This window comes from Seriola lalandi, unplaced genomic scaffold, assembly GCF_002814215.2.
Source record: "Seriola lalandi dorsalis isolate HSWRI2012SDOR001 ecotype SW California unplaced genomic scaffold, Sedor1 jcf7180002054338, whole genome shotgun sequence".
NCBI lineage: Eukaryota > Metazoa > Chordata > Actinopteri > Carangiformes > Carangidae > Seriola > Seriola lalandi.
Genome location: NW_019524891.1, coordinates 1,086,016 through 1,096,665, shown reverse-complemented (window position 1 = coordinate 1,096,665; position 10,650 = coordinate 1,086,016). Strand labels below are relative to the sequence as shown.

Genomic DNA, 10,650 nt, shown 5'->3' with positions numbered 1-10,650 from the left:
GTGGAGGCCGAAGACACCGCTGAGGTTTTCTTTTTTCACCTCTGCATTTGCAAAAGAGGAGGTGGAGGAATGACCGCACATCTTTTCATCTATCTTTTCTTTCTCTCTCTCTCTCTCTCTCTCTCTCTCTCAGTCTCTCTTGCTTTCTGCCTCTCTGTGGTACCTGGGATCAGAAACATATGTGTGCTGTTCATGGGTGGTAGAGTGAAGTGATACAGTGCTTCACTGGTTTTGTCAGAGAGGATGTGCAGTGGAGAGTAGACATTTCCCCTTGCATTTAAACCTGGATCTCGAACTAACAGCTGTTTCAGTGTGAGAATTTGAGGCTACTTCCTTAGTTACAATATCATATACACAAACATGTTAAGAGCTGCGCTCTCTTTGGGACCTCTGACTTCCTTTTTTTTTCCTGAACATGGCAATAAATCTACTGTAGACTGAAGAAAAATGTTATACTTGTAAGGCTTTTTTTTTCATGCTTTTAGGCCACAGAAAATGAAGAAAAGACTGCAAAGATTGCAAAAAGGAGAAGATGGTTGTTGCAAAGGAAAAGTCATGTGACAGTTGACGCTGTTTGCTTTGTTTATTAGAGGTATATTGTCAAACATTTTACAAGCTTTTGCTTAAATCTTTCCATTTAGAGAGAAAAATGCAACACTGAAAAACAGTTACTAAGCTCAGCAGAGAACACTTTTAAAGCCCCTGTTTGAAAGGCACTAAAGTCCCAGTTTAAACATCAGTCTTCCTTTTTTTTTTTTTTCTTGACACATGCAGACACAACTAGCAAAGACACCTGTTGTTACACACTTCAGTGGCTACAATACATAGAGCTTTCAATTGACTTGTTAGTTGAGCTTTTAAAGGCAACACCACTCATGTCTGCTATCATGTGTTGAACACCAAAATGTGTGCGATGATAAGGTGGAAACTTGAAGTAACACAGACTGTTAATTCAATACACCGAACATTTGTACGGACGCAAATCTACCATAACTTACTTCATGTGAACGGACAGGCTTTTAGTTTTCTGTATGCTTTGCTGAGTGCAGATATCTTAAATATTTTCAAGATTAAATACACCATATTGCTGCTATTTAAATACATAACGTGTCTTTTAAGTTAGAATTGCCATTCAGTGGAATTATGTATAATCACAAGACGACCATCACTTGGATTTTCTTCACGTCTGCAAAAGAAATGTACAAAAAAGTCTCTTTTTTTTTTAAATAATAGTGATAGTAGTACATTCAAACAATAGCATAATAGTTCCTCAGCATTATTGTTGTGGTTTTAAATAGCTTTTGATGTAGGAGTGCTTGTAAAGGACAATCTGTCATTATGTTAGCATTCATAAAAAACAGATGTGCCCTATACTTCTTGGTTCAAATACTGCAGAAACAACACTGTCACATAAAGTTTAGATGCCATGCTGGTGCCATCTTTGTATTGCTAATGTTGTAAGTCCATCAGAAAGATACAGAATCGGGTAAACTCTGCTCCAGACCGTCCACGACTGCCTACTCTGACTGTTCGCCATTTCGGCCGCCCTCCTCAACAGCTAAACACGTGTGCCTGTCAGACAGCCGAGCGAGTGAAATGAGCGGCAAACACTTGGATATAGATAACACACACCTGATGTTGAAGCGGTGGCTTCTCATGGGAGAACAAGTAGCCTGTCAGTTGATGGTGTACACAGTTGCATCATCGCTAAATGGGAAAAAAAAGGGAGAAGCTATTCATGGCAATTCACCTGTGTTGAGCGTATTTCTGCTCACACTTCTTCCTCTGCCCCATCGTCTAATCATTTATCTTGCTGTGTGGCCGATTATGTCTGTTCCTCTCACTCTCTCTTTTTCTCTTTCTATGTCTCACACTCCTTGCTCCCTGTAATGACGATGTAGCCACTATACTTCCCTCCTCTCTACTCATCCATCCCATGCTGCTTCATTCGTCTCTGTCAGTCTCTATGTCTGTTTGCAGTTAGCTGGCTTGTACACTCTCTTCTTCCCGCCATCTGTCTGTTCACGCTTCTGTCGTCTCCCTCAATGCATCTCCCTCTATGTCTGGATTTCTCTGTCTGAGTCCTCCACCCCACTACCGGCAGCCACAGCCCTCCACCACCATGTCCTGGTAATTCTTCAGCACCACGCGATCTTGAGGGTCCAGGTAGAGCAGGGCGATGGGGCTGAGGGAGGTGGGGACGCAGCAGGCCCGCGGCACTGCTCCATTCACAGAGTTTACCAGAGTTTGCACCATGGCGTGGCTAGAGGAGTTCATGTGGTCGGCCAGAGGAAAGCGACACTCTCCCAGGCAGAAGAAGGCGTCGTAGCCGCTGGGCGCAATGATCCACTTGTGCCAGCCCACATCGTTAAAATCTACATACAGAGGATGACGGCGGCATCTGTTACGAGAAAGGCGTTTCAGTTTCGCAGCACGACCACCTTTCTTTTCACCCTTCCACGTTCACTCCAGCTGACCCCACCTTTATCAGCTCCCCAACCCGGCACTGTATAAACTGTTTTTTTGGCCCTCACCCAGGTTTGGTCCCTATTGTGGCCCTTGCTGCTGTTTCTGGCCCTCTCTTTTGTCCCTTTTCTCCCTCTCATCCTCTGGCCGCCCCCTGGGGTCCTCCTGCCATGTTTGACTAAAGGCTCCCCACGCCCATCATGACTGTAAGTCACCAAGAGGGGTCTCTCCTGGGCCCAGCTGTGCTCGTCCTGACCCAGGGACCTGCATACCCTCAGGTGTCCCTCTTTGTGTTTCTCTGCCTCCTGCTCACCAGCAACAGAGGAGAGGCCCTGGTCAGGGGATGAGGAGGTGCTGTTCTCAGGTCTGACCTCCAGGACGAAGCCCAGGCTGCCACTCCTAGCAAGGGCCTTATGCAGGAGCTCTGCACTTATGCTAAAAGCCTCCCAGAAACCACTTGCTTTATGACTGTGGAGGCCATTGGTGAGTAACCTTGTCTCCAGTAGGGTGGGCTCCGGGTCCTTGTGGTGCTCAGAGAGGTATAGGTTTAGTCTGTGGGGCCCGGGGCCCAGGGACGCTCTGTCACTGCGGAGGAGTCGAAGCTCAGCAGAGAGCACCCTTTCATCCTGGGGGATGGAGGAGATATTGAAAAAGATGTGCACCTTCTTGCGATCCTCTGCTATAGGACTGTCTCCAAGTGGTTCTAAGAGAAAAGATAAAGAGGGTATGGGTGTTCAGTGTGGTTTAAACATACTTTATATGACAGAAGATGCATGCATCGTGCACTTAATGAGACCCAGACTGACGCTGGCTACATTAGTCACATTTGTAATCTACTAAATCTTTCTTGAGTAATCTCAAAAGCAGGAAAATTGTGAACGCGTCTTCAGTCTTAGTAAATAACAGAGCTGCTGATAATGAAGCATTAACTGAGTTGAATGGTGGAAATAAATTGACTACGGAGTTGCATTTTCTTGTAATGAATGCTTCAATTTGAGGCTCTTAAGCGGTCAAATATTCCTACACCTGATTAAGGAACCTTGTATCAAAATCTAATTTTAGGAGCTTTATCACTGTAGTTTTATTATCCCCACATAATGAATATTCCTAATTAATGAATGTTTGATGAAATTGTCATTAACTAACTGGAGATAAATATTATTCCAGAACTGGTTGCTCTGAAATTAATAGGAACTTGGAGCCAAGCGGGCAGAGGGCGGCAGGTGGGGTATCAGTACCAAACTTTTCGTATTAAATATTTTCCCCGGGGCCCTGTAACAGGTAAACCCAATCATGATCAGAAGTGCAGTGCAGAGTCCAGTGTGAGATATATCTAAGCCTGCTCACACACATCTTTTGAAAGAAGATTTAGGATTGTGACAACCCGTCTTATCTGAAAGTATTGGATCTTATTTAGTGTTTAGATTGTTTAGTGGTGAATCATAACAAACATCTGCTACTGTCATGGATATCTAAAGACCTTTATACTTCATCTGTGGCTTATTAAATAATTTAAAAGAATGTATAAACAGCTTCCCTGAATCAACAGTTCAAACTCAAACAATTATGATCCAGATATTTCAATCCAATAGAATAGGTTGACAGTACAGGATTATGATGTGTCAGTGATCTTACCATTGTGGTGAAAGCTGCGTACGGTGTTAGCCTGCTGGATGTGCTGGCTGGGAAAGCTAAATGAAGGGTCCTCCACTAGATGGTACTGCTGCTGGTGGAAGCGGTAAAGATCCAGGAGGTACCGGGGCACTGGGGCACCAGGCCGAGGGTCAGGTTGCGACTGGAGGCCCAGCCGGCTCAGGAGGAGACTCTGGATGGTCTGAGCCAGACTTGGTTCCAAGAGGGAACCGGCCGGCGGGTGCGACAAAGAGGAAGGTGCTTGGGACGCCCTGCCATGGTCGATCTCGCTGGTGTCTCCACCCTGGCGACCAGACGAGGCTTGAGGTAGCAGCAGGACCATGAGGAGCAGGAGGTTAGCAGGGAACATGGTGGACCTGGGGGGAGATAGGGAGGTGAGGAGAGATGATGGTAGGACAGGTGTGGTGGAGAAAAGAAGAGAGGGAGTGGAAAATAGAAAAAAGGGTGGACAAAAAGATATAAAGGCAAGATGAGCATCTCTCTGTCTTTTTAAATTTAGGTACTTTGACTTTACGTTTGCACTAAATATGTTTTATACAGAAACAATGTAAATCACATGATATAATGACACAATATAAAGTATAGTTCAAGAAATCTGCAAAAGAGATAGCTGCTACAAGATGCTCTAGGACTCTGTATATCATGCTTGTGTCTTCTCCTTCCTGGACATACTAGTTTCTCATTAGTCATCAGCCTTCATGTGGCATATGTTCAAGGAATTTACTGTCCACATATCCATATGAAGTTGTTTGCTTGTTACCCCTGGCTGTAGAAACGGTGCTACTTTGTTTTTTCTCTGTTAATTTATGGCAAGCTTCGTACCCCTAAGGTCTATATATCTCCTGGGACACCTAAGCAGGAGTAATTAACCCATCTCCATCTGTAATTTAATTGTGCTGCGTGTTTGTGTGCGAAAGAGAGAATAAATTTGTGTATGAGAGACATCTAAAGGGTGTGGACTGTAGTGACATACGGTAGTAATGTAACGTGAACAAGACTGAAATCTTTTCATTTGAAGGACTGGTTAAATTTCTCCTAAATTACAAGTAAATTCACTTTTAAAGGGGAAAAAAGTTTTATCTATAGGTGTCAAATCAGTCTTTTGGTTGACTGATTGTAGTAGAAAATACAGGCCTGTTTTAATGATGTTTACATTGCTGAAAAAAAAAAATCAGAAAACATTTATAACTCAGATGTATCTGTTGTCTAATGTTGATATTTGTTTATGAACGCCTGTCAGTTTAGTCTGATATCAGATTCAGATCCTGCATTTTGAAGCTCGGTGGTGGGCAGACTCTTTTGTTTACAAGTGTTAACACTGCAGCAATTTGCTCATTGACTTTGGACTTCTGCAGGCCAGGATGATAACCGCTCCTCTACAAGGATATGGACATTCCTGCTACAGGACAAAGGAACTGACAGCTTGTTTTGCTTCAGAGGGATTCATGTACATAGTCAAAGGGAAAGAGAAGAGCTTTGTCTGTATTTAGAAATTTTGGAAAGTCACAGTTATGAATGAAAACTATGAACATTTCATTGATGTTTTTTTTTCTTCCTTTGGAGGGTGTGTATATGCGATATATTGTTTTTAAAAGGGATATTAAATACCATTAAAACTGTGCTGAAAAAGCTTGTAAATGTCTGCATAGGTGCCACATAATAACATGCATGCATTGTAGAACATGTGTCTGCAACTCAATACCCTGCTTCACAGCCAAAATCTGCAGGAAACTGTGAAAATACCAAGTAAGGAGACACAAGAGATTCTTAAGTGTTTTGTGCCGGTACTCTGGCAGTAATCCACCATTGCTCAACTAATCAGTGTCTTTTTTAATAATGATATACTCAAATAACCTCTATTTGTCACCACAACAGAGAAGATTATTTGCGCTTTCCCCACGTGTGGTGTTGTGTATTGATTACCTGTCACAAGGAGACTCTTCCCTTTTCCCCCACATTTACACCAACTGATTATTGAAGCAGAATTATTTTCCTGTTCTGTCCCAGTTTGTATCACGAACTCTGACCAAAGATGCCACAGATGCTCCTTTAGTTAAACTTTACTGTGTTGAGAGAGTCAACCCCCTTTCAGCTGACTTAAAACAATCATCTTATCTCCCTCCATGTCTGTATTCTCATTGCGGGAACGTGACCACAGACAGGGGTCACACAATTACCACTATGACCTGGCTAACACCCTGCACCTTTGTGCAGGTGTTAATAACTGAGCAAGTAATTAGAAACCAGCAAGTTAAGAGCCCTCTTGACCTGAAGAGGTTGAGGTGAAGTGTTAAAAGGGTCAGAGCAAAGGAGTAAAACCAGGGACAAGACAATCTGAACTGCAAATGAACCGAACTTTCATACATTAGGGAAGAATAGAAAAGAATCATGTTGCCCTGGTTGACTCAACAAAAGTTAGTGCATCTTGATTCCTGTCTGTCATTTTCTCAAAGAAGAACTCTTGTGTTTGCAATTATCTCTTTCCTTGTCCAAGCTCTCACAAATCTCTCCTCTGTATCTCTTTATCTTGTCTCTGTAAGGGACAGAGAATTGATTAGGCCCTCCACAGCGAGATAACAGCGGTGTTTACGGCTGAGCAAACACATAATGACACTGTAATGGCTGTTAATCTTACCACACTGCCAGAGAAAAAGGGGTTAAAAGGAGGTCACAGGTGTGAAGGTGTCTATATTTTTATGCATGTGTGATTGTGTGTATGTGTGATGTTCATGTGGTACGCGGTTCAAAGGGCAGCCCTGGGAAAATAAGCCACTTCCAAGCGTGGGATTGTTGCTAGCTATCCATTAAACTCTCGCAGCCCCACCCAGGGTTGTTTCACCTGAGGCGGCGCAGCAGAGGACAATTACAGATTAGACACTCTGCTGGACAACCTCTCCCATATACTGGGGAGGCTTGTAAAGCAGATTAAGGACAACAACACCACCTCTCTCCTGTACTTTCCTCACCTACAAAACCACCCAGGTGACACTGAGGTTCAAAGGTTCAGTCATCACACAACAGGGTGTGTCTCAGCTTGTGCGAGGCAGGGGAACACGGATGAAAAGAGAGAAATGGAGGCCAGCTTGCCCTACATCACTTTGACATACATACAGCCTCTCTCCTCTCTCTGGGTGTCTGTGTTATGACTGGTTCTATCTAATTTAAACTCGACAAAGAGGACCCAGGCCTAATTTAGCATCTTTATGTGTCATATGCATAAAGGTTCCACCCACTCTGATGTCGACTCATTCCAGTTAGACATTTTTATGATTACACGCACCCACCCCAGTTTTTCCTTTTATCTCTGACTTTTTTTAATTTTTTTTATTCTTTTCCTCTCTGTCATGAATCTGGCATGAACATGGAATGATGAAATGTTCTTGGGGGGATAAAGGAGCCGTACGATGAATGGGTCGGGGATAAGGTGAGCCGAAGGGTTGAGCGTTTGTGTGTCTTTTCCCTGTGTGCATGTGTGCAGCTCAGCCTATTAGACATATTAGATGTGAACTGACCTCACACAGTAGCGTGACCCTGGCGCGCGGCAGACGGGTGTCGTCGCCGGCCTGCCCCATGTCTCTCTGAACTCGCTGATTAAAACCTCTGACCTCTGATGTCTTTTGTCGTGTTTCTCCCTGTCCCTCTCTTTTTATCTGTTCATTTCAAACTCAAGCTCCCTTTCCCCTTCCTCCTTCCTCTTTGCAATCTGTGAACTTTGTCCTTTTGCTTTGTCCTCTATGTTGTCACACACTATGTGTTTTTGTGCTTCTCTGCATCACCTTCCCATTCCCTATCTCCCTCTCGCTTTCCTTCTCCCCCATAAATGTTGCTCTTTTTTCCTAGGCCTTAAATGAATGGTGTTTTTGCGGAAGAGTGTGGCGGACTGTGGCCGGGCCAGAGGGCTGGAGTGTCACCGCAGCCGGCTGATTTATCCACCGCCACTGTCTTCATGTTACGCCTGATCCCTCAACTTTCCCTTCCTGTTGTTCTTCCCGTGTTTCTTTTCCCAAATTCCTCCTCTTGCTCTCTCTGATTTCTCTCTCCCCCTTCCAGCTCTCGTTTTTCTATGCTGCCGTCTCATTCTTTCAGAACATGATACGTGCAGCATAAATGTGGCAGGGTTCATTTTCTCGCTCTGAGCTTACTCAGATACTTGAAAATATGTCATGTTGGAAAGCCTCATGAGCCCTAGTGTGATGTACAGTGTACACTGACACACCTGAGAACACTTCTGAGGATACATCTGTATCCACAGTGGCCCTTGCACTGGAACACATAAACTCAGCATACATGCCAAAGTCTATATAAGCAACTGTGAGGTATGACTGCACAATATCCCCCATGCTTAAATAGTTATTAATGCATGACTTTGAACTGTGGAGTTAATATACAAATGGGGTGTGGAGAAATATGTCCAAAACAGTTGCAAGTGGAGTTGTGGTTGTGCTTTCTGAGGCGTAACAGATGAAATCATTAGAACAATATTCCAGGTAGGCTGCTGTGTGGGTTTATTGGACTCTATTAGAACAGCACTTTAATTCATCCCAGCTGGACCAATTAGCTGGCTAATGACCCAGATGTCAAAGTCCCTTTCTGTTACACACACACACACACACACACACACACACACACACACACACACGCACATGTCCGTGCTAAGAACAGTACAGGGTTTAAACACATGCTAACTGCCACGCAGAATGAGCGCTAACACGTACGCAGAAACACACGCCAAGATGTACAACTGTGGAGAAGCTGGGCTGTAAATATGTGAGAGCAGTTGGAAATAAAATTAGACACATACAAGCACACACACACACACACACACACACACACACACACACACACTGGTTCAGTTTAGCGGACATTAGGGTGTTGAGTAAATCTGGTGCTTCCCTGATCAAACAACAGAACAGCACTGTGCTCTACCTGACCGATCAGGTATCACTCATACACACAAACTCACACACTTTTGGCTTTAGTCTCATTTGCATGAGCCTGAGCTGAGCATCAACAGGTTACCATGCGTTTACAACTCATCTCTTTCATCCTCATGCTCCTTTTTCTTGTCTCTCCTCTTTTGTCTCGGCCAGGCATGCCTGGAGGTCTCAGTGTCACAAGTGCATTGTGGTTAACAGGAGGCCCCGCTGAGGCACAACACTGCAAAAGCATCAGTGGAAATACTGACATATCTAACCCGTGACTGCTGAAAGCTCAGAGACTGCTGTCGTTGTGTGGCTGACAGCTAAACCGATTTGAAATACAGAACAAAAACACACCCCTGCTTTTCACATTAAAGCACTGAGGGCCAATTTAGACTGTGTATGTTGCAGCGGTGGTGACTTACGTTATGCTCTTTGAACTCATAATGGGCACATTATTCTTAGACAAGTTGCTCACCGGACAAGATTATGATTGAGCAACACAGAGTGCCAGCAGTGTATGCATGTGCATGAGTGTGTGTGTGTGTGTGTGTGCATTTTTTCCCCAGAGTGACTAATGGTTTCAGCAGCACAGTTCCTGCGGCCTGTGGCTTGACAAACCCATGTGTGTGTGTGTGTGTGTGTCTGGGTTTGTGTGTGTATGTGACTGCGAGTGAGAAGCATGGGGATGTAGTACTCACGTCCAGGTGTGGTGGGATGTATGCAGAGTCCATGGTTTATCCTTGAGCTCCAGTGTTACGATCCCTCGGCTCTCGCTCCCGCTCCTTTGGACAGAATGGACAAAGTGGACTATTTACCAAATTTTCCTTCTTGCCTCTTTTCACCTCTCTCAGGGCAGCCAGTGCCTGTCACTCCTATGTCTCCTATGTAAATGGCCTGTAGGTAATGCTGCTCGCTCCATGTTTTTCTCCCCTCTCTGCTCTCTCGCTCAGCTTCTCATCCTGTTGTCAGTGTCAGATAAGTAAAGTCTTAAAAACATCCACCGGCTTCCCCTCTGCCTGCCTGCCTGACCTCTGCTAGTAGGCAACTCCCTTTCTCTGTCGCCTGCACTTCCACCTCTGCTTGTTTAAAACACGCTGGCACTGCTGCTGTGGATGGAAGCTGCAGGAGGAAAATGAGTTGTGTCTGTCTGTCTGTGCTGTATCACTGGCAACAACTCCCTCTTGTTCCTAAACCTCCTTACTATGTGTCTCTCCCTTCCTCTCCACTCAGTTCCTCCCTTTTGTATCTCCTCCCCTTTTCCTCTCTCTCTTTCTTGCTCTCTCTCTGACATACACACACATCCACACACACTTTTTTTTGCTTTTTTTCTATGCTATACAAAGTGTCCAGCTGGTAAACTCAGTTTAACTCTAATTGACTTTCCTGGCCACTTAGATCCTCCCAAATTGTGATGTCACTAAGACCAGTCCTAGTACATTTACAAGCTGTTATCTCTCTCTCTCTCTCTCTCTCTCTCTCTCTCTCGCTATCTTTCTCTCTCTCTCTCTCTCTGTCTCTCCCCTACACACACACACACACACCTAAACACAAACATACACACACACACACACACACACACACACACACACACACACACATACACTTGTTC

At 44.4% G+C, this 10,650-nt stretch overlaps 1 protein-coding gene across 1 annotated transcript; it reads right to left on the bottom strand.

Annotated features, from left to right (window-relative positions):
- Window positions 1–568: 568 nt before the first annotated feature.
- Window positions 569–10,250, bottom strand: bmp16 (bone morphogenetic protein 16). Its single transcript, XM_023407598.2, is given in 4 exon segments — window positions 569–2,444; window positions 2,447–3,169; window positions 4,102–4,475; window positions 9,740–10,250. Coding segments are annotated over 3 exon segments (1,440 nt in total). The 5' UTR covers window positions 4,469–4,475; window positions 9,740–10,250; the 3' UTR covers window positions 569–2,094.
- Between the last annotated feature and the right edge of the window lie 400 nt (window positions 10,251–10,650).